The sequence below is a fragment of the Channa argus genome, chromosome 10 (assembly GCF_033026475.1).
Source record: "Channa argus isolate prfri chromosome 10, Channa argus male v1.0, whole genome shotgun sequence".
NCBI classification, from domain to species: domain Eukaryota; kingdom Metazoa; phylum Chordata; class Actinopteri; order Anabantiformes; family Channidae; genus Channa; species Channa argus.
In genome coordinates this window covers 15,587,913-15,606,569 of record NC_090206.1, presented here as the reverse complement: position 1 = coordinate 15,606,569, position 18,657 = coordinate 15,587,913, and the positions used below count along the sequence as shown (strand labels likewise).

At 39.1% G+C, this 18,657-nt stretch overlaps 1 protein-coding gene across 8 annotated transcripts in view; it reads right to left on the bottom strand.

Moving 5' to 3' along the window:
• Positions 1 to 10,648: 10,648 nt before the first annotated feature.
• mid2 (midline 2) overlaps positions 10,649 to 18,657 on the bottom strand; it is a 127,394-nt gene continuing 119,385 nt past the window's right edge. For 7 of the 8 annotated variants that reach the window (XM_067518455.1, XM_067518459.1, XM_067518454.1 and 4 more), the window contains 2 exons: positions 14,220 to 14,427; positions 10,649 to 13,885 (listed from right to left, as the gene is read on the bottom strand). In XM_067518455.1, coding sequence (XP_067374556.1) covers positions 13,462 to 13,885; positions 14,220 to 14,427 — 632 coding nt within the window. In that variant the 3' untranslated portion in view covers positions 10,649 to 13,461. The remainder of the gene's footprint in view (positions 13,886 to 14,219; positions 14,428 to 18,657) is intronic. The other variant, XM_067518460.1, reaches the window with a different exon arrangement.

Below are 18,657 nucleotides of genomic sequence, written 5' to 3'. Positions count from 1 at the left end.
ATTGCATGCGTCACTCTTTCCTCGTTTTTCTGCTGCTCTGCCTTTACTGTAGGATCTGGAAACATTTTGCGTCAGACTAATTCTCTTTATTCATCCCTCTTACTCTCATTTTCCTCTTTGCTTATATATTCCAGTTTGCCACTGACATTTGTAACCGTCATCTTCTTTGGGCCATCTTTTAATGAACACACTTTTCAAGATGTCCAAAGCTGCATTAATCATCGGTGTTTGTCTTCATGGTAATGCTGTGGGCATCTTCTGACCTGTGACAGATGCCACAGTTTAACCACCAGCTGTGGATTAAATGGCCACACAACATATGACACACACACACACACTGTAAAATGGCTATTAATAGGATCAGAATGTCTGAACTACATTTTATACCTAATATAATAAGTGCATGTGAAGTATTTGTTGCTTATTTCAAGGCATGACAATCATGTGATGTCATGACAAGTATTTCCAAAGAAATGAAACATTTTTTCTTTTTTATTTTTATGGATCAAACAAAAGAATCAATGACCAGATCTTCAGTCACGCTTGGGGACATCCACAGAGTGCTTCAATAATTCATTTTTTGTGTCTTTTGAAGCAACGCAAACAGTTGTTCTGCAGGCTAATGTTGCATGCTGTCTGTGTTTACCAGACCTGATCAGATCACCACTTTTTTGACATACGCAAGGCCAAGGTTTGAAATCATGTTGGTAAAGTTACTTAAAATCAAAAACATGAATAACAGATGGATAATTGTGAGCAGAAGTGTAAAATATTTTAGTTTAATTTGTGAATAGCATGCTAAATGGATATTCTGTGGGAAGTTGGTCAGATGTTTCCAGATTTAATCCACTAAATGAAGGTTATTGAGTTGCACAGGTGTTCTCTTTAACCAGGTGCAATATTGTAATAAATCATGTTTGAAGACTTGGTGCACAAGTCATTACACAAATGTATACAAATAACACTGAATCCACCTTAGGCCAAACACAGACTAACATGAGTATGAGTACACAAAATAATTGGCACTAAACAAACTCGACCTATATTAGTAGGGCCCTGGGAGTTCATCATCATGTTTGCAGCATCAAACATGACCTCACCTCAAGCTATTTTCTCTGCCATGCAATCGCACACAGTCTGACACATGTTGGCCCAGTGAATGTAGTAACAGATAATAATAATAGTAGCAGTTATAGAGCTAATATTCCTCAGCTGGTCAGGAATCACAATAATGTGTGCAAAATAACCTTTTCAGGTATTTAGAAAACTCCTTTTTGCAAATATTTATTCTTATTCTCACAAGCTTGGATGCTTTGCTATTGGCATTGCAGGGTGAAGCAGAAAATTGAACTTCACATATCTCTACATGGAATTTGTGTAACACTGAAATTTGTTAACTTACCTTTAACCTGACATCTCTCTTTTGAGGTACAGCCTTTACATCCTGTGTTTGGAGCACAACAGGTAAGCTGCACAGGAACCATGTTTCACTCAGCTCCAAGAAAAAATATACATTTTACATTATGCATGGTATAAATCAGGATGCTACCGTAAAGGTTACTGTATATTGAAGAATTTTAAAGTTAAAGAAAGTTTTCCATCTTAAGGGGGCTGAAGTATCATGTTTCGATTATAAATGTATGTCTAATGTAGAAACTAATTCTGGCCTATAAACAATGTTGGAAGAAAGACAACTCCAGTGTACATGCAGCAAATTAGAAAATTAAAAATGTTAAATTAAAATTGTTATCTTAAAATTTCAAATTTTGGTTTAATAGAACAACAAAATGCATGCAGGTGGATGTTTCTGCACTGGACCTTCCTCACTGGTCAAATTTGCCCCAAAGGGCCTTACACACTTTACGCCTGATAACCATTTTAAATTATGTTGAGCAAACCAAAGCTTCTGACACACTATAAAAGTGACCATATCCTACAGCACATAGATTATAAACAGCATGACCAGTTAATGTCAGCTTCAAATAGTCATCACGGACAATAAAGCGCTAGTTACTGTTTACAGTAGAATTGATGAGGTTATTGTTTTATAAACAATTAGTTGTTTTGCTCTCTTGGCCAAAACCTCATTACATCTGCCATGTACAAACACAAATATATCTTCATCATTTCAAAACATACCTGTCTTGTTATTTGTTTATTGTGACAGGTTTCCTTGGGCTGGCTGTGCTACAACTTTTAATTAGTTTATTTGTCAAACCAGTCATTGTGCACAGAAGTACAAAAACATCATGTATTACATGATCCCGATGCAAAAAACATGGTGATTCTTTTAGCAGTGCATCTGTTGTGGGAATATTTGACGCCGATACCTACAAATGTCCTGTTTGAAAACAAGTGATTCTTGAGTTGTGAATAGTGATTGATTACCCAAACAGTCCTGAGTCAGTTTTAGGCAACAAGTTTTCATGATAAGATTAAAGTGACAGCATTTAGCCAAGATCGCATACAAAGACAAAAGCAAAAAACATTAGCTCCAGAAAGAAAAATAACCAATTTTTCTGCAAATTAAAATGTATTTCTTTTGAAACCATACTCTGAGTGCATGTTGTTTAGAATAAGAGAGACTAAAATCATTCCAAATTGGTTTCTAGTTTTCTAGTCGCTGAGCCAGTTGTTGTACTCTGTCATGCTCTCAAGCTATTTAATATTGGGTACATTCAGTTGCTCGGAGCGTGGAAACATTATGACCTGAAAATATCAAGCATTACAGTTGTCTGATTAAAGAAAGCTACATCGGCCTTTACTGTCACTTAGTAAAACATAACAGCACTCAGTCTCCTCTTCCCTAACCACTTCCCACACAAAGTATTAATTGACACGTTTCATTTTAACAGAAGGGCCAGACAATTCACCTTCACAGCAAGTGTAAATGAAAAGGACTAATCTAACAGTGTGCCCACTTTTGTCAGATTGTGAGCTATTGTGTACAGTATTAGATACATATGACTCATAAGGTGACATTTTAATGTTGGCTGTGGTGAAATGTCACCTCACTGATGAGAGAGGTCTGCAGATTTAGAAGTGGTTTAAAGCCAGCTGAACCATATGTGACCTTCTGCTCTTTTCTCCACAACTACTGTCCATTACACTGTGATATTATGCTATCATAGTGGTTCTTTGTGTGGAGCTGGGAAGGTGATGATGACCTACTGCAAGCTACTGCCCACTGCTGAGTCCACCATGGAGTCAGAAATGCAGCACAGTCTTAAAGGCCGTGTTCATCATGATCACACCGAGAGGCTTCGCTATTTAAGTGACAGTCTCCTAGCATTGTAAAAGATAAACAATCATGTCATAATAATGTCTGTCTATTCATATAAATATTTGTGCATTTGAATGCTTTTAAATGGTGAAACATACAGAGCAACAAAGCATCATAGCAATTTGAATTCAGTCTGCATCCACCTGCATATTTTTTTTTTTCCTTTAAGCTTTGGTTGTTTTCCACTAACTAGCTAGGGAAATCTGTCTCTTGAGTTGCTAAATTTTCTAAATTGTTTACTGACTAGCCACTAACCCTAAGCAGGTAGCAACTTTATATTTTTCCATCAGAGCTTTTCTGTATTTCCTATGTATTATACTGATTAATCAGGTGGAGGTCATAACATTAGATCTTAAGCAGCCGGCTGCAGTATTGTTAGCTATTATCTAAAGTTTCAAAGTCTTTCTAGATGCAAATATAAATATTTGAAAGGCAAATGCCGTAAGTCTCTATTAGTGGAATGATGTTATTCAGGTGGCATCACTGAGTGTTATGATTCCTTTCTCACAGCACCCCCCCTATTAGTGAGCATCTCTAACCCAGACGAAGCAGACACATGGGTCAAGGACAGTTATTTATATCATGAGCTGCATCCAATTATGTCAACATGTCAACCTGAGACTGACTGCGGCTAATGGGCTTCCATCAGGATGAATGATGGCTTGATAACTATCAAAGGCGAGGACAGACAAGAGAGAAGACAGCTTGATATTAATGATAATAGAAAAGATCATTTAGATGGTGATGGCTGTTTTGGTGTATGGATCAGATATGCACGGATCAAAGAGGCAACATGGTTCACTTAACAAAATTATCAAGCAGTGTTTACTTTCGATTATGATCTCCCCCTGGAGAATGAGTTATGTTGAGAGTTTGGATAATCAATCATAGAGCTGTCACTTGATAATGTGCTTATGAGCTCAAAGGCTTCATGGGCCTTAGCTTAAAGCTGTACCGTAACAAATTCTGTGTAAAGAAGCTCAACTCTTCATTAGCTCCAAAGCACAAGGCAGTAGAATGGACAAATGAACAAACTCTGTGTGCAGGTAGTGCTCATGGAAGTTGTAGTTTCACAGTGTCACATGGCGTTAAGGTATGTTTAGATATCATCAATTCAGGGCAGTGGGTTTAGCAGTCAACAGGAGAGAATGAACAAAGCCCTCAGGGAAACAGTGCTGGTCGAACCCCTCTACCACAATAAAGTGACAAACCAGAGGTGAACACAAAAGCATTATCCCCATACACAGTCACTATAAACACAGAGAAAACGTTATTCAAACCCTGCAAGATGACTCTTTTATCATCTAAATTCGATCCATTTAGACCAGGCAGGATTATTTTGGTTTATCCCAAGAGCATTGGCTGCCAAGAGGCTTGGCTGGAAAGACACGATAGCGTGCATGCTCTATGGGCCCAAAAATTATTCCGAACATGCAGGTTATTTATATGTTGAGAATTCAAAAGCATTAAGTATTTCTTGAATAATGCAGCATTGAGCAACTTAAATTGGGGACCATCTTGTAACTTGTTACCCAGTTTAATGCTGGTTCTGCACACACTATTCCTAAAGACTCCTCCCCACACGGTTCATCAGATTGTCAGTAATGGTAAAAATATCTCCATGGAACTAACACCCTGTCATCTCCATAAGGAAAGATGGAGGGGTAGAGATTTCAGCTGAGATCTCTCTAATGCACCTGGGCGCATCACTCTTCTTCAGCAGTCCATCAAGCACCCAGAGCTCTCAGAGATGCCACCGGGCCAGTTGATTGATTCCATCCCCAGAGATTAATCTAGAAATCCACTGCTTGCTGTGTGAGTGCTACTGTGTGTGTCTGGGTGTTCGAGAGGGAGACAAAGAAAGAGAGAGAGAGAGAGACAAAGAAAAAGAGAGAGACAAAGAAAGAGAGAGACAGAGATAGAAAGAGAGAGAGAGAGATCGAAAGAGAGAGAGAGAAAGAAAGAGAGAGAGAAAGAAAGAGAGACTAAGAAAGAAAGAGAGAGAGATAGAAAGAGAGACAGAGAGACAGAAAGAGAGAGAGAAAGAAAGAGAGACTAAGAAAGAAAGAGAGAGAGATAGAAAGAGAGAGACAGAAAGAAAGAGAGAGAGACAGAGAAAGAGAGAGCGAGAGAGAGAAGGAGAAAGAAAGAGAGAGCGAGAGAGAGAGAGAGACTAAGAAAGAAAGAGAGAGAGATAGAAAGAGAGAGAGAGAGATAGAAAGAGAGAGAGAGTGTCTGATAGAGACAGAGCCCGTGGGCTTGGTGATCTACTGCCTGTTTAGATCCTCATTTCCCAGAGTTCATAGCTCTCCTCCATCAACCTACGGGCAGTGAGCCAAGCCTTTCCTCTCTCCTCCATCTTGATCTAATTCATCCTCACTTAGGAAATGTAAAGGCTGCCTCTGTCTGCATCAACAGGTCCAACATCAACTCATTTTTATCACTTCAATCTAATCCATGTCCCCATATTTTAAAATCTTTGATTTATTGTGTGGAGTGGTTAACACTGTCTTCTTGTTTTTATGCTTTGTATACTCAGCAGAAAAAGAAATCTGGGCATCACAAGAATTCCTTAAATTAAATGTTAAAATGGCCTTAACCCTGTAAGGAGACAGAGGTTCACACAGCTAACACACCCAAGTCTCCCATCTGAAAAAAGAGCAGCTTCCAGTTCAGATCAATCAAGGCTTTTGTCTTTGTCCCTTCAGGGGTCGTCACATTGGAACATGTTCCGCACATTTGGTATGTGTTTTTACTGCATCCCATCCTGCTGCTGGACCCATCGAGCTATCAGGCCGCCAGCTTCCAGTTCAGATAGATTCAAATAAAATGTCTGTCTTTCTGCAGAACAGATGGTAATAAATGAGGCTTTTTTGAATATCACTAAACTCTAGGCAGGTACTGTAGGTACAGCTGGAGCAGGTGTGTGCTAGTGAACAGGGTCAGGGGGTCGATGCAGATTTGCAGTTCATTATTTCCAGCTGTGCATTTGTAGCTCTGACAGACCTTAACACGCCGACACACACAGATGGCCATCCACAGCTGGTGAAAAATCTGGCTGGATTTATTGAGCTAGAATGAGAATGAGAATGGTAGTGACACACTTTTATGTTGGATAAAACGTTCTGGCTTGTTTCACAGAGAGATTATTAAGAGATGTTATTAAGCTTAATACCTTGGAAATCGAAGCATCCCTGTTTGTGTAAGGCAGCAGTCTTTATGCATTTACTGATTCATGTACATAAACTATTGATAGATCTGACAAATTCAAAGATTTTCATTAATTTAAAAGAATGCATTTTTTTACTAACTATGCCTGATTATCTCCAGCAAAAAAAGCCCACAAAAACAAATAAAAAAACATACTGTTATCACTGTTAAAGTTTCTTTGCTTCCCCTGCCTGATGGTGCTCTATACACCAAATTGGTCATACTCAAACTTCAAGAAACATGCAGGACAAACAGGAACATTATAGTGAATTTAGTAATTTAAAAGATGTTTAAAGTAAGCAGGAGACACTAAGGGCAATATTGGGGTTCAGTGTCTTGTCCAGAGACACTTTAATATGTAGTGAGGGGGAACTGTGATTGAAACAGCTAACGCTGTGGTTTGTCGACAACTGCTCTACCAAATGCCCTACACCAACCCCTATTGTTTGCAATGGTGCAGCACAATAGACTATCTGGTGGGGGAATTGGACCAGTATGTATGAAGGGAGCTAATGACGGAAATGGAAACAGGTTTGTAATGTTTCTAGGGGGGTGGGACATATGTGAGATGAGTGAGAATAGAAGAAAGGTGAACAGGTTGTCTGGGACTACGTTATCTGTGTGACTGGGAACAACGTGGACAGAGATTAACAGGAGATAAATGCAGATTGCCAAAAGAAACAAGGGCTGTGTTCACATTACAGTCTGTAAAGCTCAGTTTCAAGTTTTTGGTCTGTTCTAATCTTTTTATGTTGATAGTTCCTATTCATGTTTGTAAGTGCCATTGATCCAGCTCCAGTTTGAACATTTCCAGTCCTAAACATACATGTATTTGAGTGTAGACTATGTGCTTACAATAACAACAAAAATGCAATTTGTGCAATGGCCAAATTGACCAGTTTCCTCAACAACTGTTATTTTCACTGCAACCTGAACTGGAGTTTCTCCATACATGTCCAACAAACGTAAAACTTCCTCATCTATCCATGTTTCCCCATCTCTGTTGTTGATCGGCTATGTTTGTTTTTACCATAGTGTGAGATACTAACACTGACTGATGACTGCAGGCAATTTTTGCATGTGAAGACATAAAAATAAAATCCCATCACGACTTCCCATCTGACTGTTCTGACAGCGGATGCATTGCCTGAGATCGAATATGAAATGGATCTAGGACTACATATGAAGGTAGCCCAGATCTGATTTGGAAAAAACTCCCTTTGTGTTTCTTTACACTTCCTTGGCACTACACTTTACACTAACACTAGGGTCACTTGGACGCAAAAGGATTTGGACCATATCAGCATGTAATATGAAATGTAGCCAAGGAGACAGGAATTCAACCAGTATATAGGGGTTAGTATGGTCCAGGAGATGTTAGTCTAGGTGAAACAACAGCAGTAGGTGGCTATAGCTTTAGTGGAAAATGATAATGTTAATGCAGGTCCTCTGAGAGGCTGTTCAGTTGCAACTCCAGACACACAGACTGTGTATCAATGTTAAAAAAAGAGTCATCAGATGACCCGAGTGTTGTGAATGTGCATATTAAACACATTAACGTAAAAGCAGTGAGGAGATTTCAGAAACTGTCCTGGTAAAACCTCCATTCAGAGATGTTAGTCGTAGATAAACTCCTGTCTTTTAAGGGAGGCTGAAGGGGAGAACATTTCTATAATCTGTTGCTTAAATTTATAAATTTGACTTTCATTGTTCTCTGGAGAGGAACATTATCTGACATTGATGCACTGCAAAGGTGAAAGAAAGTAGTCTGGCCGCATCTGTGAGGCTCTGGCTTAATTTAAACAACACACTCTGAAACCAAACACGTTTCTATTGATTATAACAAAGGCATGAAGAGTTAGTAGCTTATCATTAATACAATGATCAGCAGATGAATTGATAAAGTGTGCTTTATCAGAGGAATCTCAGGCCTCAGGTAGTGGTGAATGCTCCCCAACATGTACGCTTTTCATTCTGTATAATTACAGTTGGTGTATGCCATTAGAGACTTCGGTGACAAATGACTTAACGAGCTACACAGGGAGTCCTAATTATTCTGCAATTAGAAATGTAATTACGGGTTGCTCCGATGGCTTGCTTGCTAGTTGGCTAACAGTGTGAGACAGCAGAGACAGAGTGAGTTTCACATAAAACCTCCAGATAATCTGTCACACATGTAAAGGTAAATACCAGGCCTACAATCACAGCCCTGCTATTTGAACTTATGGCCTGAACTGGACAGAGTTAAGGCACTGAGGGTTGTAATCCATCAATGCAAACACACTGAAAAAAAAGAAGCATAAAACCTGTCAAACCAGAGCCCTAGAGCTTTATAGAGCAGAGAAAGAGTGGTGCTGTTCTTGAAGGTGGTCATTTTTTTAGTTGACAACCAAACAAATGACTGATAATGGATTGGATAATGGCTTGTTACTTGCCAGTAGTTACCTGGAAATAGTGTAGTTGATTAAATAATAATTTAAGTAATTATTTTTAATTTAACAATGTTTTTTTATTTGTAGTCCATTTATATTTGATTTCCACTTGGTACATTCAGCTGACTGGCTACACCGACTTTACAAAGTTAGAATTTCTCAGTTTTTAGCTTGACCTTGTCATATAATGATTCTACGTTTTTTGAATTACTGAGGTCTTAGTGGGCGATGGAGTTGTACTAGAGTGCATTAAATTCATTTTAATAGGGAGACCAAAACATTAGAACCACTTCTTAATATACATGTACAGTAATGCCCTCCAGTACTATTCCACCAACCACTATGGCCTGACAGTTTGAAATTATGACAGATAAATTAACCTTTTAAAACTAAATTCATGGCAGAGCTGCTGCATTGAACTGCATTAGATTGTATAGAACCAAATAAAGTGTAGATACAGTACATATTTATTCTTTACGCCGAGCAGTGGGTGGCAATTTTGAGTCCCATATATTTTTGTTCTAACATCTTGATGTGGTTTACAGTATGTGCCATTTAAGGTTGTGTGTACAGTATACAGTATGGAAAGCACAGTAAGCGTAATATGCGGAGTCAGCTCGCACCATGTTCAGCCAACTTTTGTCTGGCACAAATATGTTGAACAAAAATAAACGAAAAAGAATTAGATTTAGTCAAAGCCAGCTACCTCCTAGCTGTGATATTACTGCAAGATCAGAGTTTCCCGATTCTCTGGGGAAAATTATTAGAGGGTACAGTTAGATAGTTAGGCTTCACTGCTTTGTGAAGATCATTGTAAGTGTTGCCTAAACTCAGTAATTGTTTTGGACTTCTTCATTAGCACATTTTTACCTTTAGGTTAGATACTATTTGGTCCAAGCTATCCAAGGTCATAGGTATGATGTATGTTTGTGATTCAATATTGATGACTGAGGGATATGGTTGATCTTTTCAGCAGGTGAAACAGTGTTGGGTCAGGTGAAAAGTGACCTTGGAGCTGATATAGTTTTAGATCTTTGCATGGAAGAAACTCATTCCTCCAACCTACTATCTATACTCAGACTTTACATCATTTTATATGACCAACATAAACAATTAGTGGTTTTAGTGGCTGAGATTCAATCTGTGATACTATGAGAACAGTCCTGCATCACAGGAGTGAAGCTGCAAAGTGAGCATATTGTTTCTATCAGGCTCAGTTTGTGTGTGCCATGCTTGCAGGCAGCATTGGGACCTATGTTGTAATGAGACACTCATGCCAGTGATAACAGATGAAGACTAAGAGGGTATAACCCTAATAACCCCACCGTGAGCGCTGGACGACCTGCCAGACTGGCAGCCTTGCTCTGCCTTTAACCGCTCCACGACTTTTAAATTGGTGTTCAAAGAGTTCAGATGCACTGTGAGCAGTATAAAAAGAGGTTTGTGTATGACACACCTCTCAGAATAAAACCTATTAGAGCTTCTTTTAGGTTTATGTACACATTTGTTAATTAAATCTTAAAGGGATAGTTCAACAAACCTAATATTTTACTATATATTGTTATTTGCTTTCTTGTCACACTAAGCTCTTGCAAACGACAGTGTCATCCAACTGTCTTACTTTGTAAGAAGGAGACTGAGCATAGTTATTAAATAAATGAACTGATACATCTTGATGGGCCATGCATCAAGCTAATAGGAATGACGCTTTATATTTTATTGCATATTCAGGTGGAAGGACAGACAACTGAGAAAACACATTTGGGATCAGACTTTTAATTGGACTTAAATTCACATAAATAACATTAGTTCTTATATATTTTGTACATTATACAACTTTATATAATATATATTTCCCCCTATGATTTACATTCCTCTCTGGTTAAAATGATCATTTATATATTTTTGTGCTGTTTATTAAGGTCCAAATGCCAAAGGGAGAGGAGTGTGTTTCTCTTGAGTTAAAAAATAATTTTCCATGTTACACAAACAGAAAAAGCAAAAGAAAAATCTATTGCATTGTCTCTAGGGTATTACACAGCACTACAAGGAATGGGTAGCTATTGAAAATCATTCACTGTATATATTTAACTGTACTGACTTGTGACACATAGAAAGAAAGACCACTGCAAACGACCTGATGTGCATGGCAACGAACATTTAATGTCTGAGTGTTCTTGTCTTTTTCTTTTTTGGGAGGAAAGAAACAGAGAATATTGTGGATTTGAGATAATGAACCTTATCACCAAGATAAGGAAAGAGATATGAACCTGCAGCAAGGTCAAAAAATCATGCAGTGACCCAGCAAAGCAAACTTGCACAGATGAGTTGAGCTTGTCAGTCCAGATCACAAATAAACACATGGCGGTTTTGAGCCTGTGACTGACATTACTCAACAAGATGCGTTGATATCTGGACATCAGGTAACATTCACTTAAAATTCCTGACAGAAAAAAAAAGAACCCAGCTCTCATACTAAAGCACCCACTAGGTTACCTTTGACCAGCGTATTATCTCTATTGCCAAAGCTCTCAAGCAATCAATATATAATCATGACTGATGCCTTGTAACAGTTGCTCTAGATTAACATCGCAGGTTGAACAGCACACTGACGCCACCGCAGGTCAGATTTTCCCTGCCTTTCCACAGCTGAGAGTTTTATATCACGGGTCCTTTGCTTTACCAAATCAATAAGTTCTTAAGGTCACTACTGTAGGAAATGATTGAGCTCCTTGTGTGTTTGCAGGGTCAGACGAGTCATAGCTTGTCCATACACGTTACATGACACTCAAAATTAGTCCATCACACATCACACCTGGTGATGTGTGAAGACAGTGATAATGGCCAGTGATAAGGTCTAAAATGTCAAGTCAAATATGATGGTGTGTAAAACCTGCTATTTGCAGCACAGCTTTGAGTGTTATTAATATCACCCCAACCCACTTTTTCTACTACGCAACCTCGAAAATCAGCATAAACTTATATATATAAACATATATGATTGTCTGAATTAGCATCACTACCTGAATATCAAACCAGAGAAACTGCCACTTACACTAGGGCTTCAAATCCCAATAAAAAGCAAACAACAGATTCAGGTACAGCTGGTATTTGAATAGTCATGGGGGACGAAAAAAAAAAAGTGTTCAGGTCTGCTGTAAGCGAATGGTCACCTGAGTCAGAATCTGACAAAAAACAAGATTTCGTGAACTTGAAAGCTACTTAAATTAGCCACTGTGGGACCCCACAATGTATCATGCATTTATCACGACGCGGCCAGCATGAACAAAACATGACGTGTGTTTGTGTGTGTGTATGTGCATGTGTGTCTGAGAGTGTGAAAACACAATCAAGCCATGATATTGCAACAGACAGTTAATGTGTTAACCCCTCTCCTTCCCTGCAACAGCCATTAGTTTGTGACTATTTTATTCCGATAAAAGTCGCATAAACATCATCTCAGTCATATCTCTTTTTCAAACAACAAAAACTTACTATAGGTTATTAAAAAGACAGATGGGGAGGGAAAGTCGCAGATTGTGTTCAAACCACAGTGAAAAAAACTTTGTAACTTTATAGCAGGGACTTCTATTTTATTGCAAAGTTCTTTAAGTGAAGACTTTATAAGATGATATGTTATGAAAACTAACAGAAAAAGTAAAATTGTTTCATAAATGAGTGGGAAAATAAAGTGATAAAGATGTTCACAGTAATGAACACAACCAGTAGTAGTGCTAGTTTTAACTTCCCCTCCCCATTACAAATCTGCCATTCAGCTCCGTCTACTTTAATACTCATGAAGGGGAAATTAGTGTTAATTCAAAAGTGCAACATGAATATGTTGAGAATAATAATAAAAGTAAACCATCTTTCTTGTCATAAATAACAACTTTACCCTCCAGAATTTAATAAATCTCTTATCATACAAGTTAAGTAGTCACATGATGCAAATCTGTCCCCTGTGATAAAATTAATATCTGGGAGCAACGTTAACACAAACATGAAATCTGTGACAAACTAACAGAGACCAGACTCCTGGGTCAAATCTAGGAGAAAGACCAAGGAAAAGGCTTCTGACTGCAGTCTTTTTTGATGCTGTTACCTTTTTTTTAATCTTCAGCAACAGTGGGACATTAGATTACCTCACAGTTTTTATATTCAAACTCTGAATGATGAGAACCTCCTTGGTCTACTACCTATGGTCAGCATAAACTCAAAAAGGAAGACCTTTAATGGTCAAGACAACCAGGAGCCCTGGCCTGCCCAGTGACAGACAAAAGCTTTATTTGCAGGACTGCCGTTAGCAGTCAAGAGACCTTGTTTCCACTGAGGGGTGATTTACAAAGCATTGGATGGCTACAAACTAACAGGGCTGACATTTGTTCAGACTGGTGTGCATATTTTGATCACTTTCTAAATCCATAAGAAAGTAATTTGGGCACATTGACAGTCACACTGTCAATGTCTTTTAGCTCCAAATCAACCTCTCAGTCAGCAGGCCTGAGCGGACTGCACTAGGTCATCGGTAGGCATGTCTCAGTGGCAGCTCTTCATCCCAGTCAAGTATGGCGACTCTTGTCGGCACAGCCCCATCTGCTGCTGTTGCTGCTCTTGAAGATCTGAGGCCACGCCATCAACAAAGTCAGGGACGGGTAGCCCTGACAGTATCATGACCGACTTGTTCCAGATCATAAAAGTAGGTACAACGGGCAGGAGGAAGGAGATTTCAAAGGTGTGAATGTGCTGGGAGTTCATGGCATCATAGAAGGACAGTGAATTGTTGTCGTAGTCCAGCAGGACACCCAGCCGCCTCAGCTGCAGGCTTGCCTCCACCAGCATCTCCTTGCCATCGTGTCGCACCATAAAGTTGTTGTTGCAGCGTGAGAACACCCATGAGGATGAGTTCTTGCCGCTCCATTCGTTTTTCGGGGCTGATTTGTAAGCCACCCCAATGGCATACCTGCAGGGAAGGGATGTTTTAGAATGCATTAATAATTAGAAACTAGTGTCCTCCTTAATGACTCCAACAGTCACACTACCTAAATGCTGAGGACACACAAGGCAAGCCCTTTGGGTCTTACTTGCATGAAGAAGGCTACTTCAGAGCCAATTAGTGAAAAGAATATAATTAGGATAAGATTACGCAGTCTTGTGTGGGGAGTTTATGTCTGTATGTGTGTGTGTGTGTGCTGGTTTGCATAACAGCCTAGATTTAAACTCCCTCAAGAAAGATATTTTGATTTACCAAACCTCCTTGCAGGCTTATATAATGCACTTGTGTGTGTCTTTCTTACCATGTGGATGCTCCCAGCAGCACCTCCCAGTAGTGGCACCCGCTGTCGATGAAGACATTACCAGCTGCTCCATAGGAGCCTGTGCCACTGAAACGCTCTGGAGTGTGGCTCTTCTTTAATGAACTCTCGTCTTTCTCCATGGTCAGGCAGTCATTGGACAGACGAAGCTTCTTGTGGGCCGTCTTTGGGTCCAACTTGAAGGGCTGACCTTCAAATAGAGAGAGTCTTGTGTTTCAAAGAGTCTGGTATTGTGATTTAGGAGCAGGCTCTCTTGCTAATGATATGATTACATAATCGTTACTTCTCCCATCAGTTTGATCCTTTATAAAAAACAGCGCCTCTATCTAAAATCACAGTTTACAAAGTGTTTTTTTGACGGCATTACAAACTATGACATGATGCAACATACAGTATATGGAAAAAACTAAACTATAAATAAAAGTTAGAACTTTGATAGAAAAGTGTTTTCCTCCTGAGTTTTATTAACTGCCGATCACAGTGTTTTATTTGTGTTACTACAAAACAGGGTAGAAATTCAAAGCTGTCATTGTGTAAAAGTTGGGTGTAAAGATTTGTTTTGTTAATTTAAGTTATGTTATGTGGAGAATATTCTGTTATATATTGTGCTACTGTTTACAAAAAGTTTTGTTTACCTAATGTGTAAACATGTATTATTTGGCTTAATTTAACAAAAAAAAGGCTATGCTGTTACACCTCCAGCAGCTATGGAGTAACATTAGCATTCAGGAAATTGCGTTTCTATACACCTGACGGATTAAGCTCAGTATTGTTTTATTCTCCACCTACACCATAGGGAAACATCTGATTCTTTAGGCAATAAATGCTCTACCATGTTCACCAGCTGGGGTTTACTCCTAGGAATGTTTTCTACTGTGAGTTACCTGCTGCATTTTACAATTATGCTAATGAGAGTGAACAAAATAAAACGTTGCAGGCTAGAAAACCAAAACAGTTAAATGAAAAATGCTGAGCTTCTCTGTGGAGTACAGAGGCACTACAAAGTTTAGTGATGTATTCTCTGTGGGTTTGACACCAATAACTTTGATAGTAGACATGTCATTTGATCTCTGATTTGATTATTTCATTAGTGAAAAATGACAACCTCTGTCATTTACTGTAATGATACCAATGTAATTTGACACACTCACTTATGTGTCAATTAGCTAAACATTTTTTAGCAAATCCATTACATGTGGGGTTCATAATCAGTCAGTATTGTCAAGCAGAAAAAGGCAGAAAATACCACACGATCAGGAGTCTGAAAAAACAGAGCGAGAATAAAAATGAGAGCACAATTTCAACATGGAGAAGCAGCAAAAGAAAAAATAAATAGAAATTGGGGTGAGAAGTGCTCGCAGAGAACTCACAGGGAGAGACTGAAGAGGAGAATGTTTGAAATACAAGGGCGAGAGTCTAAACTTCAAAGCTGCTCACAGCCTTTGGTGAAAACATTTCATAACAGTGGAGGAAGCCAACCGGCATTCTCCTCTGTGCCTCCCATCACACAGACTTTGAAAATAGCTGAAGGAAATAGCCTTCACTTCCACTGCACTAGATAGCAGTCAGGGCTATTCTGCGGAAATGCTGCTATCCACTTGCAACAATTCAATTTGCAATGACACCAGTAATTTGGGTGTAATGGGTGGAAAAAGAGAGTAAAACTTGGTGAGTGGCAGAGAGAGAGAGAGAGAGAGAGAGAGAGAGAGAGAGAGAGAGAGGAGGACTGCAAAGTTGAGTGGATAATATTAGGCACAAAACCAGGCAAAGGATCCCCTCTTTACCTCTTTCTGTTCGTGTGTGTGTGTGTGTTGGCTTCATGGAGGCCAGCAACGTCCCTTCCAGACCTGACATTTAACTCTGACACCTCTCATCTCATCTCTCAGCCTCTTTAGCCCTCCCACGGCTTAATGAGCGACACAATGAGGACCCCCGTTTCCTCCTCCTTCCCTCTCGCGATCTGTCCTTCCCTTCATCCCTTTCTCCTCATTCTCTCGCTCTCATCCTCTCTACCCTCGCTCCACTCTCACACGCTCCCCTCCAATAATCCGCATGGTGAGTGTGTGTTACCGCATGTGGATATGAGACGTTGAGGCCAATGTGCTGCTGGCAGCCAATTACATTAATGCGCTCTCTTCTTTGAACTGCTTATCGCTGCCAGCACAGCCATTTCCAGACACTGGGGCTCTGTCATGCCTTTCCAGGGAATGACTCCTGAGAGGCCAGGCTGGGCCCGAGGTTGGGAAGGGGAGACACATGTGATAGTAAAGGACAAGCAGACACACACATAAAGAATCAACTCTGGTATTCATACAAACAGATGTACAGTAAGTAGTAGAGTGGAAATGTCTGAACCAATGCCAGGTTTCGTTTAAATAGAAAAAATCCTGCATAATAAGCTTAGATTTAAGTAGTGAATGTGTGAATAAGTAAGAGAATATGTAACGTATATAAGTCTGGCAGGACACTATAAATAAAACTAGGATTTGGCAAGTGTAAAGTAAAATTAAAAGAACTGTTGCATTCAAACTGTTTCCAGTGCATCATGTAGTAACTGGTCAACACTGCAAAGTGATGTTTTGGACCATTTATTTTTAACATTAGGTAATTTTTCCCCCTTGGGGAACAAGCAGGCTAAGCCATATCTACTGTACACCCTGCAAGAACTAAGGTGGTTGTACTTTACCTACTTTATGTAACATCAGGTTGATAGATTGTACCGCTTAACCTGCTACATTTGTCTGACAGCTGTGGTTATAAGTTATTTTGCAGCGAAGCATTTCACATTGTAATAGTTCTACTTTTATTCAGGTAATGGCTCTGACTACTTCATCCAACACTGAAGCTTTTTCATTTTGAATAGTTGCCAGCAAATTGAAAGATCTACTGTAAATTTGCAGTGAATATACAGTACAGGTACTTGCTAGAAGCACTCAGAAGACATGCCAAATTCAAATTCAAATTCAAGTCTAGTTTATACACAGTACATCAGTATGTGGTGTTATACTGTATATAGTATACATAAAGTAACTGCCTATATGTGAAACAGTTATTAATCCATTTTTATTTTTAAAAAGTGATTATAATAATATATATAAATGATCATGTTACACCCACTTATGTGATTCTAAACAAAAACACAGAACAAATTCACCTCAAATAAAGTGAACCACTTGGAGAATGAAAGAAAAACTTTGATCTGTTGGCCCCTCGTTGAAACAATTGAACAGCATCTGGGTAATGGACTTTATTTCAATAAAGTCTATTTCACCTAAGCCCTTTTTGTTTCCTGGTTCACAATTTTGCTGAGAAATAGATTGTGCTCTGAGTGTAATGAGGGAGACAGAAAAAGATTCATTTTACTGCGTAACTAAACAATTACTGCTGAAGAAACAGCAGCATCAGGAACACAGAGCGCTCTCTAATAACGTCAACGGTCACAAACACAACTTCAAAACTTTTCACAGGTGTCTGCATTCCTGTTGAATGTGCAAATCACTGCATGGCATTTAAATGTTGCTGCATGCCACATGGCTTCTAATTGAATGATCCAAAGAAATGTGGTGTATAAGCCAACAGGAGTGTGAGTACACAGAGCATGAATTCAAGGCAATTTGGATGAAAGGATATCACATCTTTGTCATTGTCCCCTTACCTCTCACTAGGAAATTTGAAAATGTCTTTGTGCAGTAAAGAGCAAAGACAAATGGCAGATCCCTGATCTTCTCCAGCTTCACCCTTTGATGAACTCTGCACAGTCCTCAGAGACCAGTGCAAGAAAAATACGGCTTCTAGGCCTGCTTGAAATTTCACTGTGATTAAGAAGCCATTTTGAAGATAAGGTTTCTGTGATAACCCGTTAGAGTAAAGATAGAAAACCAACGAGGCTGACTGAATTACTGTCGGTACGACTCGGTGTGGGTGTAAATTGTAATCACGCACCCAAAATGTATCAAAGAGGCTTGAAAGTTTGGCCGATCAACATCAAGGTTTCCTTGGTGAAGTGCTGAGTTCTCAGGCTTTCAGAGCTCACATCTAGTCTGTTATCTGTCTTGCAGAAATAAACAAATACAAACGAAACCCCGCAAACCATTTTAATACTGTACATGCCCAATCTCCACCTGCTGGCATTTCACATGAAGGACACAACTTTGAGCTTCAAACTTCCAGCTTCTGTGTAGTCTGCTAAAGAGAAGAGTTGATACTGACTGACATTACTGTACTTTATGGGTTACTGAACATGATATGTAAGCCCTGTGACAATACAACACTAAGGTATAAACACTATTTACTGTAGCTTTCTTAAAACACCCAGACTGGCTGTCATACTACATTACTATTGTTCGCAACAAATACATATAATGACAAGACAGAACCAAAGACCTTTAAATCCGACTCACAATTTCTCTGCCCAGCCTGT